General features: G+C 42.9%; 2 protein-coding genes and 1 long non-coding RNA gene across 4 annotated transcripts in view; 1 reads left to right on the top strand and 2 right to left on the bottom strand.

Annotated features, from left to right (window-relative positions):
- LOC146520724 (putative C-type lectin domain family 20 member A) overlaps positions 1 to 17,068 on the top strand; it is a 22,377-nt gene extending 5,309 nt beyond the window's left edge. Inside the window, exons 2-6 of one of the 2 annotated variants that reach the window (XM_085158086.1) lie at positions 10,877 to 10,951; positions 11,290 to 11,673; positions 11,850 to 12,170; positions 12,280 to 12,371; positions 15,016 to 17,068. In XM_085158086.1, the coding sequence (XP_085014212.1) occupies positions 10,915 to 10,951; positions 11,290 to 11,673; positions 11,850 to 12,170; positions 12,280 to 12,371; positions 15,016 to 15,144 (963 nt within the window). In that variant the 5' untranslated portion in view covers positions 10,877 to 10,914 and the 3' untranslated portion in view covers positions 15,145 to 17,068. Of the gene's footprint in view, positions 1 to 8,844; positions 10,952 to 11,289; positions 11,674 to 11,849; positions 12,171 to 12,279; positions 12,372 to 15,015 lie in introns of those variants that run through there. The other variant, XM_085158087.1, reaches the window with a different exon arrangement.
- On the bottom strand, positions 2,325 to 4,173 carry LOC146520726 (uncharacterized). The gene is given in 2 exon segments (XM_085158080.1): positions 2,325 to 2,422; positions 2,425 to 4,173. Coding segments are annotated over 2 exon segments (1,377 nt in total). The 5' UTR covers positions 3,704 to 4,173.
- Positions 7,117 to 8,798, bottom strand: LOC146520725 (uncharacterized). Its single transcript, XR_014873879.1, has 2 exons — positions 7,837 to 8,798; positions 7,117 to 7,573 (listed from the first exon to the last, which is right to left on the bottom strand). It is a non-coding gene; the product is annotated as an uncharacterized LOC146520725 (long non-coding RNA).
- Positions 17,069 to 18,364: the final 1,296 nt, after the last annotated feature.

Below are 18,364 nucleotides of genomic sequence, written 5' to 3'. Positions count from 1 at the left end.
AGGAAACATAACACAGAGATGCTTGACTTGACAAGGGGATACAGCTGACAGGGGAGACAGAGCAACTAAGAGCACAAACAGAAACCAAAATCAAAGTTCAACAACAATGACAACTCAAAACTCTGGGTCAATGACTCAAGTCTCCTAACACAGGCACAGAGATGAGTCCACAGTCAAAGGCCATAAGATCATTTGTAACCTTCACTAGTGCTGATTCAGTATTGTGATTACTTCAGATTAATTATTATTCTCATTAATTAATGGGAGTACTTCTTTCAGCAGTCCTGTACTGGGCTCTGACAGACATGTTGATGGCTTGGAGGAAGTGATTATTGAAGTTAATTAAGAAAGATCAATCAGAGAAAAAGAGTCAAATAAATATCAGTAGCATTAAAGATGTAAAGGATTTATCTGTGGGAGGTTATGAATTTTTTTTGATGGTTAAAATCTTATTTGTAAACAAATTCATGAAGTGCCAGAACTAGTGATAGTTGGATAATGTAGTGATAAGACTACACACCTTTGGAGTGGGAGTTCAGTTCCCACCAAGTTTCCAGTAAGGGTCCTGGCTAAATCCACCATGCTAAAAACCAAGCCCTGGAATGGTGTGGCTACATCTGCAGCAGGGACGCAAAACATTTCACTCCATGTTGTACTTTGTATGATTGTGTATGTGACAAATAAAGCTTGTTTGTTAGTTAAGTTATAGGATCAACTGAGCGCTGACTTTTTGTCAGCTTACAATTATAATCAGCTACAGTGCTGAAAATAAACCTTTGGTTGGTCTCATTATATTCAATCAGCGATGAATTGTAAGATGTCCGAGCTTTATGGAGGGTTTTTTTTAATAGAGACACTTCTAATTGCTACTTTAGCACTTCTGATTTTATAGTCCAGTAAAGTCACACTAAATACATTCAGCAGCCTCTTTACTAGGTATGCCTCTTCAACTGCTTGTTAATATAAATATCTAATCACCCAATCAAGGGTCAGCATTTAGGCATTTAGACGTGGTCAAGAAAACCTGCTGAAGTTCAAATGAAGCACCAGAAATAAAAGTGATTGAGAGTGACATAGTAGTTTATACCTGACAGGCTGGTCTGAATGTTTCAGAAACTGCTAATCTACTTGGATTCTTTCAGACAATTAGGATTTACTGATGGTCTGAAAAAAAAAATCAGTAAGTAGCAGCTTTTCTGGGTAAAAATACCTTGTTGATGTCAGAGGTCAGGCGAGAATGGACAGACTACTTCAAGCTGATAGCAAGGTAACATTAAATCGAATAGCCACTTGTTACAACTGAGGTACAACACTGACCTTGTTGAATCTATGCCACAAAGCTCTGAAGGCAAAAGGGGGTCCAACCCCATACTAGAAGGTATATATTACACCAGTTAGTCTTGAGGCGTGAAATCTAGCAGATTCCTGACAGTGTGCAGTGTTATCTGATACCAAGATTTTGCCAACAGATCCAAGTCCTATAAATTGCAAGGGATTCAGGGATTGAATGTGTTTGTCAGGTGCATCCCACAGATGCTTGATTGGGTTGAGTAATCATGACTGTGTATATGTGATGACATTACAATATTATGATAAAAAATAACTTAGAAATACTTATGAATTATAACATTCTATTAAAGAAATTTCTTTAAAATGTTCTTTGAAAAAGTGTTCTTAATAATGAATCTCTTAAATATTATACTTTTGCTATGAGCTCAACTGATGTTCCATATAAGTCTTCTGTTCAGATACAATTTGAAATAAAAATTATTTATGAAAATCTTGTCTTTATGCATTCACTCTATGACCAAATACCTCGTGTGTCTGGCTAGGTTTTTAATTTTACATTTTGATTTCAAAGAGCCCGACTTTCTTGTAATCTTGCAAAGTGTTCTAGAGCAAAAGTTCTTCCAGCCACCAGAAACGATTTCGATTTATTGCCAGCTATACAGACCAAGCCTCTACAATGGTTGTATAATGATTAAATGGCCTGTAGCAATGGGCCACATTTGTCAAAAAATCCATTGTTCCTCCTGTAACTGAGGTTCGAGTAATGGACAGAATGTCCTTTCCAGCACCCTGGCATAGACTTTCCCAGGGAGGCTGAGGAGTGTGATCCCCCTATAGTTGGAACACACTCTCCGGTCCCCTTTCTTGATTATGGGAACCACCACCCAATCCAATGTCTGACAAACCAGAGATACCACCCCTGATCTCCACAGAGCATTGTAGAGGCATGTCAACTAAGACAGCCTTACAATATCCAGAGCCTTCAGGAACCTAGGGTGAACCTCCTCCTCCCTAGGGGCCCTGCCACTAATGATTTATTTAACTGCCTGAGAGACCAGGTAACTGTCGGTACCTATAGCTGAAACAAAAAAAAGGAGCAAACACTGGAGCCCGGAAAGCAACAGAACAAAAACAGGCGCACGACAGGCGCAGGTGGCTAGGAAAAACAGTTCACACAAAGTTCAGGGGGCCGGCCCGGAGGCCAACGGCCCAAGAGCCCAGAAAACAGTTCAGGGGGCCAGGCAGGCGGGAGGCACCGACGGCGACGTAGTTCAGGGGGCCGTCCATGACGGCAATGACGTCTAGTCATTGGCCTGGAAAGTGGCCGGACAGGACGTGCAGGACGAGCAGGCCGTGCAGGACGAGCAGGCCGGGCAGGACGTGCAGGCCCAGATGGCATGGGGACCTCAAGCGCAGACGAAGCTAGACGGAGTGAGGCAGGACCAGGTGACGCTGAAGGCGAAGACACGGAGGCTGGACCAGGCGACGCAGAGGCTGAAGCTGGACCAGGCGAGGGCGAAGACTCGGAGGCAGGACCAGGCGAGGGCAAAGACTCGGAGGCTGGACCAGGCGAGGGCGAAGACTCGGAGGCTGGACCAGGCGAGGGCGAAGACTCGGAGGCTGGACCAGGCGAGGGTGGCGCTGCAGGCGACAGCGTGGGAGCCGCAGGTGGCGGCACTGCAGGCGACAGCGTGGGAGCCGCAAGTGGTGGCGCTGCAGGTGACGGCGTGGGAGCCGCAGGTGGTGGCGCTGCAGGTGAGGCAGGTTGCTGGACGGGCCCCTCGGACCCTCCAGCGGGAACAAGTGGCTGAAGCGGTCCCTCGGACCCTCCAGCGGCAACAGGCGGCTGAAGCGGTCCCTCGGACCATCCAGTGGAGGCAGGTTGCTGGACGGGCCCCTCGGACCCTCTAGCAGAGGCTGGTTGCTGGACGGATGACCAAGGAGAGGAGTGACGGTGGCATCGCTTCCTTCTAGATGAGGGAACAGGAACCGGTGGAGAAATGGAGACCTCCTCCTCATCCTCCAACCACATAGCCACCAGGAAAAAGGCAGGCGAATGGACAGGCGAACAAGGTCCCAGCTGGCGTGAGGAAGGAGAGGAAGTCTGTGGTAGCGTTGAGGCAGGTGGTGAGTGTGTGTTGTCCTGGGGCGGCGGTAGAGAAGTGGAGGTGGAGTTAGAGAGAGCAAGCTCACCAGCCCTGACTTGTTCCCTCCAGGCAGCTATGGAGCTGCCCAGCACAGTGTCCGTAGAAAGCTGAGTAAGCCGAGGGTTGCTCCGAATGATAGCATCTACAGCGCTTAGCCCAACTGCCATGGTCCTCAAATCGTTGGCCTGAGCAATGCGGTCAAGAAGCTTAATCATCCGCTCCATCTCAGCGTTGAATTCAAAAGCTGAAGAGTCTGCGGGGTCCATGTTCTGGTCGCGATCTTCTGTCAGGTTAGGGCTGTGTGCAGGCAGGAGTGGTGGTAAGGAGGACCCAAAGTGCAGACGCTCGGAGGCAAGAGTGTACTTCAAAACAGCTTTAATGCTAAACTCAAAAAGTAACAAAACTGAGAATCCAAAATAAACTTACACGGACAGACAGAAAACACAGCAAGATGAGAGTAGATCGCAACAAGGACGGAAGAAAACACAGGGCTTAAATACATAGAGGGAGCAATCAGGGAATGAGTAACAGGAGGGAAACACAGCTGGGGCAAATCAGGCCTAACGAAACAGGGGAAGCAAAACCAGATACATTAACATAAGACATGGACTTTCAAAATAAACCAGGAAACATAACACAGACTGAACTTACAGACACAGACTCACAGGCAGGCAACTACAACAGAGGGAACAGAGACGTGGGACCAGGGCAGACACAGACACTGACTGGACACGGGGATATAAATATATATAAATATATAAACTCAAAGCCCTGGGTCAACGACCAGGCATCCTAACAATAGCTGCCTCTGAAGGCCCATGGGCTACCCAAGCCTGAGAGGACTCCTTCAACCTGATGTTCCCTTCACCTCTGGTGTCCACCATCTGGTTCAGGGATTACTACTATGACGGGCACCAACCACCTTGTGGCTGCAGCTCCTTTATTGCTAAAGGTGCTGAACATGGTTTATTTGACCCCAGTCTCCCTCAGAATGCTGTTGAAGCTCTGTCGAAGGTAGGAGATGAAGATCTTGTGGACCAGAGCTGTCATGCGTCCCCAGCACACTCTCACCATACATTTAGGCACGCCAGGTCTGTCCATCATCCCTCTGCCACCTGATCCAACTCACCACCAGATTAGGTTAGTAGTTCACAATTAAGCTTCTCTCTTCACCTGAATGTCCGGAACATATGACTGCAGATCTGATGCATCCATCCATCCATCCATCCATCTTCTTCTGTTTCTCTGGGGCCGGGTCGCGGGGGCAGCAGCTTATGCAGAGAAGCCCAGACCTCCCTCTCCCCAGCCACCTCCTCCAGCTTATCTGGGGGAATACCAAGGCGTTCCCAGGCCAGCCGAGAGATATAATCTCTCCAGCGTGTCCTGGGTCTGCCCCAGGGCCTCCTCCCGGTGGGACATGCCGGAATACCACACCCAGGAGGTGCCCAGGAGGCATCCTTGTCAGATCCCCGAACCACCTCAACTGGCTCCTTCGATGTGGAGGAGCAGCGCCTCTACTCTGAGTCCCTCCCGGATGGCCAAACATCTCACCCTATCTCTAAGGGAGAGGCCAGGCACCCTTCGGTGAAAGCCCATTTCCGCCGCTTGTATCTGTGATCTTGTTCTTTTGGTCACTACCCACAGCTCGTGACCATAGGTGAGGGTAGGGACGTAGATCAACCGGTAAATTGAGAGCTTTGCTTTTACACACAGCTCCCTCTTCACCATAACTTCACCACAACTTTATCTTTGAAGATGCCGCCGGTTAGGATGGCTGCCATCGCTCGGTGTCCTCCTCAACTTTCCATTCTTCTTATGTTCGTTATGTTATTTCTTAGTTTCTTTGCAGCCTGCGATGCTTTTATCACCTATGATAGACAAACTCTCCTGAACATTCGACAAAACTCACAATCCGGACCTTCGCAAACCAACTTTTTTGTGAATGGTGGTGACTCACCTTTGCTACCTGGGCAGAAGAAGCGCCGGAGAAAAAGGGGTAAAAGAGCCGGGATTCTGGTCAGGCTGAGAAAAAGACGAGATCGCACCCCGCTTCCCAGCATTCTTCTAGCAAACTTCCAGTCCTTGGAAAACAAGCTGGATGAACTAAGGGCCAGGATAACTTTGCAAAGGGACATTAAGAACTGCAATGTCTTTGTTTTCACAAACAAAGACGTTTCACATTGTCCCTGAGGAGCTCTCCATTCACCGCCGGGACAGAACAAAAAACTCGGGTAAATGTAGGGGAGGTGGCGTGTGCGTAATGACCAACAAACGGTGGTGTACTGATGTACAGACAGTTTTGTCAGGGTGCTCTCCTGATCTTGAACACCTCATGATCAGATGCAGACCCTTTTATTTGCCCAGGGAGTTTACAGCGGTATTCTGCACCGGACGAACTGTTTGACATTATCGACGCATTATCGGAAGCGTTACACCCGCAGGCTGCTTTTCTCGTGGTTAGCAACTTTAATAAAGCCAACATGAAGAAAGTTCTGCCGAAGTTTTACCAGCACGTAAACTTTCCAACCCGTGGTCGCAACACCTTGGACCATGTTTACACTCTGTACGCACATGCCTACAAAGCCCACCCGACTGGCCTTTGGCAAGTGTTCTGTTCTGCTGCTGCCAGCCTACTGGCAGAGACTGAAAAGCGACCAGTCCATGACGCGTTCAGTTCAACGATGGACCGACCAATCAGACAGCGCCCTGCTGTCTGCAACGAGTGGATGCTGTTCATAGACTACAGCTCCACCTTCAACACCATCATACCATCCAGACTCGTCGTGAAACTCCATGACCTGAACATCAGCTCCTCCCTGTGCAGCTGGATCCTGACAGACAAACCTCAGTTGTCTTGGATTGGCAGCAACAACTCATCCACACTCACACTCAGCCCAGGTTCCCCCCAGGGATGTGTTCTCAGCCCTCTACTGTACACGCTGTTCACCCACAACTGTACAGCAACACACAGCTCCAACACCAATGTTCCCTCTAAGCTGCGCGCGTGCGCAATTGCGCACTGCTGGCACAGTCTCTGCGCACAGAAAATCTGAATTGCGCACAAAAAAATCTAACCTAAATTGAAATTAATAATATTTTAACAATTCTGTTTTGCAGTGTTAGTCAGTAAGTGACTGGCTGCTCCCGTATGGGATTAGAACGATGCCACCTTATCCCATAGTCCAGCCAATAATGCGATTTACATTCGTATATACGCAGCTAATCAACGTGGTTGACAGGCTATGACAGCGTCCTTATGTGCCAACACTGATGTTTTAGCTAGCAAAGCGGCGTGGCTGATGTGGAGTGAAGCCACGTTAATGACAACGTGTACAACCATTGGAGATGTGAGCACGACAGACGGGACAATTGACAGAAAAAGTGTGGACTTTATACCAGTTTTTAAATTGTGTTGATCGGCCACGTAAAACCAGAGTTATGATAAAAATATCTGCAATGTTTGGTTTTCTTCCTGAATACTATCGTTGTTTATATTTAGTGCATAAAGAAACGGTACAAACGGCGCTTTATAAGGAAAACACTGGAAAACACTCTCCGCCTGTGAGCAAAACAAAACCAAAAAAACCCCACCCTTTCCTATTGATGGAAAAATGTACCATGTCGACAAATCAAAAAATGATATGGCAACATGGCATTTAGTGGTTTAGAAAGGGGGAAGTTTTAGGAGTGACGGCGGTGTTTTGAGATGTGAGACATTTGCAACATTTAGCGCAAATCTTGTGTAGTTAGTGTGTAGAGTAGTCAATAGTGTTGTTGTGTGTGTCAGAACAATGAGGCGACTGCTGAATGTTACAGGTGTTACAGCAGTGATACATCTCCTGTTGTCAGGCCTGCAGGTATCAGGCTGATGTTCTCCTTTATCTCATAGTGGACAGAAATTAGTTTGTGGAGTGGCACAAATAATTTGTGTGGCATCAAATTTGATGCAGAACACCTGATTGTTCTGTAAATAGTTTGAAATGTTTATTTAAAAAAACGCCTTGGCCGCATTTTTAGGTAATCAGCTACAAAATCTTTGTTTGCATAACTCTTTTTTGAAGAAGTAACTATATAATTAATTGCCCAACATTGGTCATTATATACTGTATTTTGCAGACAGAGAGTTACAGGACTCTCTCCCAGACCACAGACTCATAATACAAGTCAGAGCTTTATAAAAAATAAAAATAAAAAAGAGAAAGTTGTGTTTTCAAAATTGGAGTTCAAGTTATTTTTACTTCCAATGGTGTTAACATACTACACAGGTCATGAACAAGATTTTCATTGTAAGTGGGCTAAAGCAGTTAATTAAAAGTAGTCTAACATAAATGTAAATGCTGTAATTTGATTATTTTAATAAACCATGTAACTTGGATGGACTTGATGCTGGCGTGACCACAGTGCACACGTCTGCTGTTGCTCACAGTGGTCCAAGGGACCGCTCAGGTAGTTTGTGTGTTCGCTCAGACACATGAAAAATTAGAGGGAACATTGTCCAACACCATCATCAAATTTGCAGATGACACTACCATCATCGGCTGCATTTCTGATGGAGATGAGGCGGCATACAGGGCAGACGTAAGAGTCCTGACATCATGGTGCTGCGACAACAACCTGCTGCTTAACGTCAGCAAAATCAAGGAGCTCATCGTGGATTACAGGAGACTGCAGAGAGGAGGCCACACCTCCATCCACATTGAAGGAGCATAGGTGGAGAGCGTCAGCTGCTTCAGATTCCTGGGCATCAACATCAGCGAGGCTCTGAGCTGGTCACACCATGTTGATGTGCTAACAAAAGCAGCAAGACAGCGGCTGAGAAGATTCAGCATGAACCTCAGAATACTTACAAACTTCTATCGATGCACCATTGAGAGTATTCTGACTGGCTGCATCACCATCTGGTACGGCAGCTGTAATGCTCTGGACCGTAAAGCTCTGCAGAGGGTGGTGAGATCAGCACAGCGCATCACCAGGACTGAACTGCCAGCCATGCAGGATCTCTACAGACATCGCTGCATGAGGAAGACGCAGCGGATCCTCTCTGATCCCAGCCACCCCAGCCACAGACCTTTCACACTCCTGCCGTCCGGCAGGTGGTTCAGGAGCATCCAGACCCACAGTACCAGACACAGAGACAGTTACCCACAAGCCATCAGACTTTTGAACTGCTGACATTCCCTACACACAACTACACACTCGCTACAATCACAGGACTTTGCACACTGTCACTTCAACAAATGCCATTTAAATGCTCGTTGCACAACTTTGCACAACCTGTAAATAGTCTTGCACAAACTTGTAAATACCACCTTGTCTTAATTCTCTTAAATATTATTACTTTGTTTTTCTCCTTTTCTCCTTTTCATTGTTATTAATATTATTATTACTACTGCTAAATTCTGTTATTTTCTTCTTAACCCTTTAAAACCGGTAGGAGCGGCACGCTCTGTTTTGCGTAACTATTTTTAAATCCCGGTTGCTCTGCAACCACGTGAGCTAGCGCAATATTTTTTTTTGCATATGAAACCTGAGGAGTTGTACTTACATCTTATGCCATCAGCTTGTCCTAAGTCACAGTTTCCTTCCACATATAGCTTTGCAAAAACTGCATAAAAAGCACTTGCAGCAACAAAAACATAATATTCCAGAAACAGGCTTTGCCGATCCGATCAGCTGTTTGTAACACTTCCTACATTGGATTAGACGGCAGCGCGAACTATCGCATGTCCGCCAGGACCTGCCCGAAACCGGAAATGACGTCATTTCGCGGAAATGTAGTTTTTTACGGTCCGGGCCTCAAGTTATGTTTGACTTTATGACTTTCTGTATCGTTTCTGGGATGCTTAGGACTCATATTGCACTGCTGGAAATAGTTTATTTTGATGCATATGCTGCTTTTTTGCAAATTTGCACTATAATATTTATTTTCATTTTTCCTGCAGTGTATAAAAATTTCAAAAATAAAACTATGAAGGCACTCAAAATAAATTTCCTGTGGTTGGAAACTATTTTGTGCAACTTTTTTGTATTTACAGTTTTGAGGGATAAGCCTCTTAAATTTCTCTAACTAGAAATATATGTTAAAAAAACAAAAACGATTTTCAATTTTTTTGTAGTTTATTGCACTTTTTTGCAATTTATGTAATCACTATGCACTTAATTCCTACATATTATTAAAATCTAGGCTGTAATGGTTGTATTGATGTATAGCAACTTGAAATGCTCCCAAAAATGGCTCTACAGCATGTAAAAATATAATATAAGCTCTGGCGGACTTGGTTCTATGGTAGGTCTTAAAGGGTTAATAAACTGCACACTCTCTATATGCTCATGTAAGGCTGAGGAGCACGAGCCAAAAATTTTCATTATGGATAAATGTGGCTACACTGTTTATCTGTACACGACAATAAAACTTGAAACTGAAACATACCGGTGCAGCATCCGCATCACTGCAGACAAGAAAGCCTAATTTCTGCTGTTCAGCACTGAAGAAATGTAAAGTTTTACAAATTCTGCCAAATTGCAAAACGCTTAGCCGTGTTTCAAATAAAACCTCTCTAACTTTGCTCTGCGTCACTTCAGCGGCATCAGGTAATGTTCATACAGTATGTTGATTCATGGTTTTCTTCAGTTTTTGATCTACTGCAGAATATTTTTAAGGTGGTTATCTGCTATAAAAAGCCAGGCCAGAAAATTTCCTTTATATTTTTCTGTGTTTTATCCTTTACTTCAGTGACTCTGACACAACGGCATCTGCTGTGATGCTTGCACCTCTGAGTCTCACAAGTGTCAGCTTTGTTTTAGATTTAAAAATATGGATATGTACTGATAAATGATCAGAATTATAATATTTCTGACTGTCTGAGTCAAAATTGAATCCAATTAAATTGGGACCTTGTCATTCAGAACCGAATCAGTTATAGAAATCAAATCGATACCCAGCGCTAGTCCACTGCTGTAAGTGGAACCACAAAAGAGAAGATGAACATATCCACCAAGGTTTTTACAATTACTATATTCATAATGTATTCAAATAGATTTATAATGCCAGAGCCACGTCCTGAATGTTGAATTTTATGGTTCTTGTTCTGCTTTTATTCAGACATTATCACAACATTGCAACACATCATTTTCATATTGTCTTTTTTTGTATTCACATTAGCTTTGATATGTTTTATTTGTGTTTATTCTATGCACTGATTTTTACACACATCCAACTAAACCTGTCACTGACAATACATTTTCTGAACTGAACTTCAATTTCCATTTCCTGGCACTACAATCTGGACAAATGTTTTGCTTTCTTTATTATTTCCCAGCTATAGTTACTATTTCACAAATCAAGTTTTTGATCGATCTACAATACATAGTAGACCCTTTACTAAGCTATGAGTTTCAGTGCGGTACTGTTACAGTATATATTTTTACTTCCCCCACAGAAAATAACATACCGGAACAGTGTGTCTAACACTGCATCATGAAAGAGACTACAGTTATGATGATGGTCCTGTCAGGTCAGTTTGAATTATTTATTTCCACTTCATTTATTTTCATTGTTTTAATTGAACAAAGAAAACAAAATGTGTGCATTTGTCTATGATTTGTTGACCACAAATTATAAATGGAGTTTGTTTTCAAATGCCTCGAAGCGCACATTTGTGGTCAGTGATTTGACTGCACTCTGACATGTCACCCATTTTAGCTGTTTTTGCTACTAAAGGCACCAAAGTAAAAAAATAAATTATGTATACATATATATATATATATGTGTGTGTGTGTGTGTGTGTGTGTGTGTGTGTGTGTGTGTGTGTGTGTGTGTGTGTGTGTGTGTGTGCGCATATCATTTCCACAGGACTGTTTTACTTACCTGGCTGTTTTCCTCATCTTTACAACCTTGTTGAATATGCAAAAAACTGGGCCGAAGCTCAGAAATACTGCAGGAACAAGTACACTGACCTAGCCACTGTACATAATGAGCAAGACTTGGCCAAACTGAGGAACCTCACAAAAGGGCTTTATAATGTGTGGATTGGACTTATACCTGACACTGAAGCATGGAAGTGGTCTCTGGAAAACCAGAATTACTCTGGTAAAGGGGAGACTGAGTTCAGGATGTGGAATGACGGCGAACCCAATGGTTTAGGACGCCATAAAGGTTGTGCAGCAATGCTTGAAAATGGGAAATGGGCAGATGTAGAATGCAACAGACAACTGCCATTCTTCTGCTACAATAAAAGTAATTAAATACTTTATGCATACTGTATATCAGTGTCCTGATTATTATCATGACTATCATTGTAATCTCAAATGGAGGTGATGAATAAGTAACACAGATGTATAGCTCATTTGCATTCTTTGGCTGAGCAGTGAAGTTAGACCCTTACTTATGTTTCTTTGCTCAAATGTGTTCAGACACATCACGCTTCATATTTGTGAATATGAATAAGACCTGGGAGGATGCTCAGAGCTACTGCAGAAAGAACCACACTGAACTTGCCAGTGTGAGAAACCAATCTGAGAATGAAGAGCTGAAAAAGATAACAATGGGTTCCTACACGTGGATTGGACTATACAGGAATTCCTGGAAGTGGTCGGATGGAACTGCACAGTTATTAAACAACTGGGCTCCTAATAAACCATCCAAGATAGACACAGATGAATGTGGGACTATAATTGGAGGCAAGTGGGACAACTATGGTTGCAGTGGACACTGGTACTTTGTCTGTTATACTGGTGAGTTCTGATTTTACTGTATTTTTAATATATTCTAATATTTTCTTTAGTCTCAGAAGATCGTTAGATCACAGCATTTTTTTCCCTCATTCTTTTTTCATAAACTCAGCACTCAGGGAGAGGAAGGTGCTGAAGATTAAGCTGAAGAAAACTGACCCCTCTGTGGAAATGGAGGACCTGGAGGAGGAAATCTTGGAAAAGGTCATACCCGAGTTTCAAATAATATTTACCTATAATGAAAAAAATAAACGTTTTACTCAAAGAAAGTCTTTATAAGAGGTATGTGATATCAAAAATAAGACTGACAGCAAAACTAAATAGATGAATATAGTAATAAAAATAATGATAATTCAAAATGTTATCAGGTGCCTCAGCATTTTTCAATGTAACACAGTTAGCAGAGCCCAAAATATGTGCCCAAAAACTGAAATCTGGGGCCACTTCCTGTATTGCAAGTGGCAACAAGGACCAGAGACAGTTCAGTGCATACTGCATTGCAATCTTCAACATCTAAGTGAAATGCTTAAGGTCTTCTTGAGACTTTAGGATGAGAGTGCATGTATTTGACACCAAGTCACACAGAAGACATAAATATTACTCCAGTACTCAGTTTGCACCACCACTTGGAACACCAAACATAGGCTCTGACTAGATAAGATAAGATAAGATAAGATAACCTTTATTTGTCCCACATGTGGGAAATTTGTTTTGTTACAATAGAAAGTGGACAGTGCAAAGTTATATAGCAAAAATTAGAGAACACTGGAATAGAATAAGAATAAGATGCTGTACACAACTGTACAGAATAGAATAGAATAAAATACTATATACAATAGAGTAAAATAAAACAATATATACAATAGGATAAAAATAGAATACAAATGCTATATACAACTGTGTAAAAATACAACTTGTCAGAAAAAGAGTATTGCACTTAGTGTTATTGCACATGTGTGGGTTTGTGTGTTTAATCAGCTGCAAAGTCTTTGTTGTGGAGGCTGACAGCAGTGGGGAGAAAAGACCTGCGAAATCTCTCCGTCCCACATCGTGGGTTTCGCAGCCACTGAAGAAGCTGCTCAGTGCTGTCAGAGTCTCCTGCATGGGGTGGGAGATGTTGTCCAACAGGGATGACAGCTTAGCCGCCATTCTCCTGTCACTCACCACCTCCACCAGGTCCAGAGGGCATCCTAGAACAGAGCTGGCCCTCTGGATCAGCCTGTTCAGTCTCTTCCTGTCCCCAGCAGAGATGTTGCTGCCCCAGCAGACCACACCGTAAAAGATGGCTGAGGCCACCACAGAGTCATAGAAGGTCTTCAGGAGTGGGCCCCTCACTCCTGAAGACCTGAGTCTCCGCAGCAGGTACAGCCTGCTCTGCACTTTCCTGTAGAGGGCGTCTGAATTGTGAGTCCAGTCCAGTTTATTGTTCAGATGAAAACCAAAGGTACCTGTAGCTGTCCACAGCCTCAATGTCCATACCTTGGATGTTATTTGTGCTTGCGGAAGTCTACCACTAGCTCCTTGGTTTTATTAGTGTTGATCTGGAGGTATTCAGCTGGCACCAGTCCACAAAGTCTAGGGTCAGATCTCTGTACTCCTTGTCGTCCCCATCAGTGATGAGGCCGACTATTACAGAGTTGTCAGAGAACTTCTGCAGGAAGCACTGGGTGGAGTTGTGGGAGAAGTCTGCAGTGTAGATGGTGAAGAGGAGCCAGAACCGTTCCCTGTGGGGCCCCCGTGCTGCAGACGACCCTGTCCGACACAAAGCCCTGAGTTCTCACATACTGTGGTCGGTCGGTGAGGTAGTTCAAAATCCAGGTAGTGAGGTGATGGTGCACACCTGAGTTCTCCAGCTTGTCCTTCAGGACTGTGGGCAGAACGGTGTTGAAGGCACTGGAGAAATCAAAGAACATGATTCTCACAGTGCTCCCAGTTCAAGTTGAAGATGGACTCCATCACCCAACACAGTTGGTCTGCGCAGGACCTGACAACCCTTGAGCTGATACTATCTGGACCCACTAACTTCCTGGCTTTAAACCTCCTCATTTCCCTCCTAACCTGGGTGGTTGAGAAAGACAGGCTGGAGCCTTGTGTTGAGTGTGTTTTGGATGCTGTTGTTGGGGATGGAGAGGAGTGAGCAGGGTGAGTAGAGGAGGTGTGAAGTGTCTGAGGTGTCAGAGGTAGAACAGCAGCAGTGGGGGTGGGTGAGTCTGCAGCCGATGTTGAAGACTGCCTCATGGATGTGAAGCTAGTCAGAGCCTTTAACACTGGTTTATTTTGACTGAGCATAAAGACATGAATAGTAAGTGGGAAATAGATACCAGTTAACACCTCACCATAAAAAAGATCAGAATAGAGGTGGAAACCGTTCGTGAACCTCTAAGGGGAAACCACACCTATGCACGGCACAGGGGATTTGCCTCCAGTTGTGGTGTGTGTTGAGGAAGGCAACATATTTTACAAATTTTCTTCATTTCGTCACTTTTTTTATTCATAGATCTAGCAAACTGCACAATAAAGCTCATTTGAAAAGTCCAGTATTTGAAAAGTAAAATCATACTGCTAAAACTACAAAACTGAGTTTAGTAATAATCTTTTTATAGAAGCCAACTAAAATACTGAAGAACAAACATTATTTACTGAAAATGTACTTAAAGTACAGTTTTGTTAATGTGTAGAAAGTGATATTTAAATGTCATCGTTATAATTACATGTTCATCAAGTGATGAAGCTCTTTCTTTACTTGTAGGTAAATGATTTATTAAAACGTTTTCCCACAGACAAGTCTCATTAATCAGAGATATTTAAAGATTCAACAGGATATTAATGAAGCATTTATGTTTCACAGTTCAGGGAGAGACTGACAGAGTATGGCCTGAGTGGAGACTTCAAACTGCAATGGGTGAAGCAGCCTGATGGGAAGAAGCATGTTGAAGAAGAGGAGGAAGTAAAAGAGGCAAACTGTGGGGTCAAATAAAACATTTCATTATCCACATTTGATTATTGAATTATCCTATTCAGGACATATGTTTAATTGGTTAGGTTAATATTCTTACAGTAAGGTACAAGTTTTTACTTTAGCAATGAAGCTTATGCATAAATTCAATAAGTAAGATCAGTCATCACTCATCTGCCTGCTTTCTTGGGTGTTCAGCTGCTTTTCTGTTTACATGTCTACTGCTTTCTCACGCTGTCAATCTCAATACTGACATCATTACTTTAGTCCAATCATCTTTTCACCCTTTTGCTTTGAGCCAATTAGCCTCTGCTTCGCATGCTTTAAATCTCAGCTCTCCGTCGTTCTTTTTTTGTGCAGCCTGCGTCCTCCCCATCTCCACCTCAGACACCTCAGACAGAGCTCTATTCAAACCTCAGTTTTCATCTTCACCACCACCACCATCTAGACTCCAGGGGGCCGTGTCCTAAATCCTATACTGGTCCACTTGATTGTCATAGTTTATTAGGTTTTTTAAAGAAATTTTATTATTATTATTATTATTATTATTATTATTATTATTATTTAGAGTTATTACAATCAGAACAGACATGACCAGGGAATGGGAAAGATAAAAGAAAAGGAAAAAGAGAAGTTGGGAAGAAAATTAACAGAAGGAGAAAAATGGAGGAGAATAAGGACAGAGAGAAAAGACACTGAAAATCTGCTTCAACACCTTTTTGAAATAAAGATGTATTGATAAAAATAAATATAAGCAGCCAAGTACATTTGTTTTTAACCAGAAAATATTTTAGGAAACGGTTTGTGAGCTGTCAAGGATGATGCACACAACCAAATACAGGATTTAACACCTGGCCCTACAGAAGGAATAAAAGTGGTGTTGTGGATGCATAACAATTTGACCATCTTAAATGTTGTTAGTCTTTCATATTCTGCTTATGCTGTAATGCTGATGACTTAAAGACAGAAATTATAGTCCACCAACCAGCTGCTGACATTATTGACGTTATGTGTGAGAATAAGTTAGAATACATATTTAACTCTGTATCCAAAGGACTTAGAATGTCTTTCATATTCACTGACAGTCAGGAGAGTAGACTCAGATGTTGCCTAAGATTCCTTTTATTTTTTGGATTCATGAACTTACTTTATCCCTTTGAGTAATATTTAGGAACACATGTTCATATGGCAATATAAATTCATAGGTGGTAGTTCTATGTTGTCCTTCTGCTTAGGAGCATAGCTATATTGTATCCAGTAGGTTGCACATGCTTATCCTGTGGCTGTAACAAGTAAACCATTATGCAAATTGTCTGTTATGTTCATTTACCTACAGCCATCGTTGTCAACTCCCCAAACTGTCTCCGCTGGTGCAGTTGAACCAAACTTGTTGCATTAAAATCACTGAAGTGATTCCCAAGACTCTGGCATTTTTATTCAACTGTGATACAAATTTTGCTCATCTCCTTTGACTTTTAACCCAACAAACATGCACTGTGTACCAATCAAATGAACTATGGAAGAGAGGCAAAAGGGAGGTTAGGCTGGCAAAGGGAGGACCGAAACGAGGACTTCCTATGTAGAATACAGTGCGTTTATTTAGAGTGAACAAATGACAAAATGCAAATAATCCCCAGTGCGTGCTCTCTTAGGGTGCTTGTTCCCTGCTCCCGTGCTGTGACTTCTCCCAGTGTCCGTGGTGAGAATTTCTGCTCCTTTGGTGTCGATATACTACATGTTCCCCTCTTTCCACAATTCTCCTGGAAACAACAAAGGCTGTCATTAGCTCTCTCGATGAGGCTGATCAGCTGCAGGTGAGTCTGATTACTTCTCAGGTGTGGCTGGCCCCATGGCGGCCTGGTGTCACAGCAAAACCCAGACACACCCACACCAACAAGCAAAGAAGGAAATGAGGGACCAGGACGAAGTAGAATCAGAGCCAGGACATCCTGTAGGACAGGTAAAGATGAAAGAAGGTGGCAAGTGAATGAATGTGGATATGAATGTGGCCTGTAGTGTAAAGTTATTTGTGATCTTATGTTTTAGTGTTTTTCTGTTCTTGAGATATTAAGATGTGCTCTGAAATATTAGCCCTTTGAAAAGGTAAACATTGTTTCTATATCCACAAATATTGTTTCCATAGAACTTTCTGCCAACCAAGTTTAATAGGACTTCTTATTCAGCTTGTCAGATCCCTTATCTTCTGGTGAGGCTGATGTTCAAAATATTGCTGCCTCAATTTGGTTTAGTTTAGCTAAAGTTCTTTTAGCTGTGATGTTCATGGAAATAGGCCCTGGCAGGGTCTTCCAAAGCAAACTGATCTCCTGGAAGAGGCCAGAATAATCATAATTCAAAAACTTCCCAATAAATCTTAGATACTTTGTGTCTTAAAGTGGGTAATTAGGGCCCCCTAGTGGGGCCATACCTAGCAAGCATGGGTCTTGGTCAGGTACAGTACAAAAGAAGTAGTAATTTTCTATATGACTTATCCATCTATTGAAGCTATCTAAACATTTGCTATATGAAAACGTAACTGTCCAATGGCCTTGCCACCATTCCTGTAATAGGAATGGTGGCTTTCATGAGTCTTTCTCATGACAGCAAGAACTGCAATTACTCATTCTCATCTCTGTGATGGAATTTTTCAGTGCAAAATTGTCTCAGTTCAGCATTTTTAAGCTGTTTGTTGAACCATGTTGAATCATTACTGACCTCAATTGGGGCGAGTGAGGCCTGCAGTTGTTCAGATATTGTTCTGGATTTTTGTGACCTCCTGGATGAGTCAGCAGGTTCTGCTCTGCACTTTCCTGTAGAGGGTGTCTGAATTGTGAGTCCAGTCCAGTTTATTGTTCAGATAAACACCAAGGTACCTGTAGCTGTCCACTGCCTCAATGTCCATACCTTGGATGTTATTTGTGCCTGCGGAAGTCTACCACCAGCTCCTTGGTTTTACTGGTGTTGATCTGGAGGTAGTTCAGCTGGCACCAGTCCAGCCTAACCCTCTCCTGGAGTAATTGTGGTAGGTGGGCCAAACCTGGGAGGCTTCACCACTAATCCAAGTTTTTTTTCATTTATGGATAATTGCTCTCACTGTGGTTTGCTGTTTTCTCAAAGCCTTAGGAATGACTTTATAACCATTCCCAGACTGATAGATGTCAGTGAATTTTGTTTTTCATCTGCTCTTGAGATATTTTAGATTTTGGTATGATGTGTTGATTTTTGAGAGCTTTGGTAGCCTTTC

The sequence above is a fragment of the Neolamprologus multifasciatus genome, chromosome 4, assembly GCF_963576455.1.
Source record: "Neolamprologus multifasciatus chromosome 4, fNeoMul1.2, whole genome shotgun sequence".
Classification (NCBI taxonomy): domain Eukaryota; kingdom Metazoa; phylum Chordata; class Actinopteri; order Cichliformes; family Cichlidae; genus Neolamprologus; species Neolamprologus multifasciatus.
The sequence above is the reverse complement of the archived record's forward strand: the minus strand, read 5'-3'. Positions and strand labels throughout refer to the sequence as shown.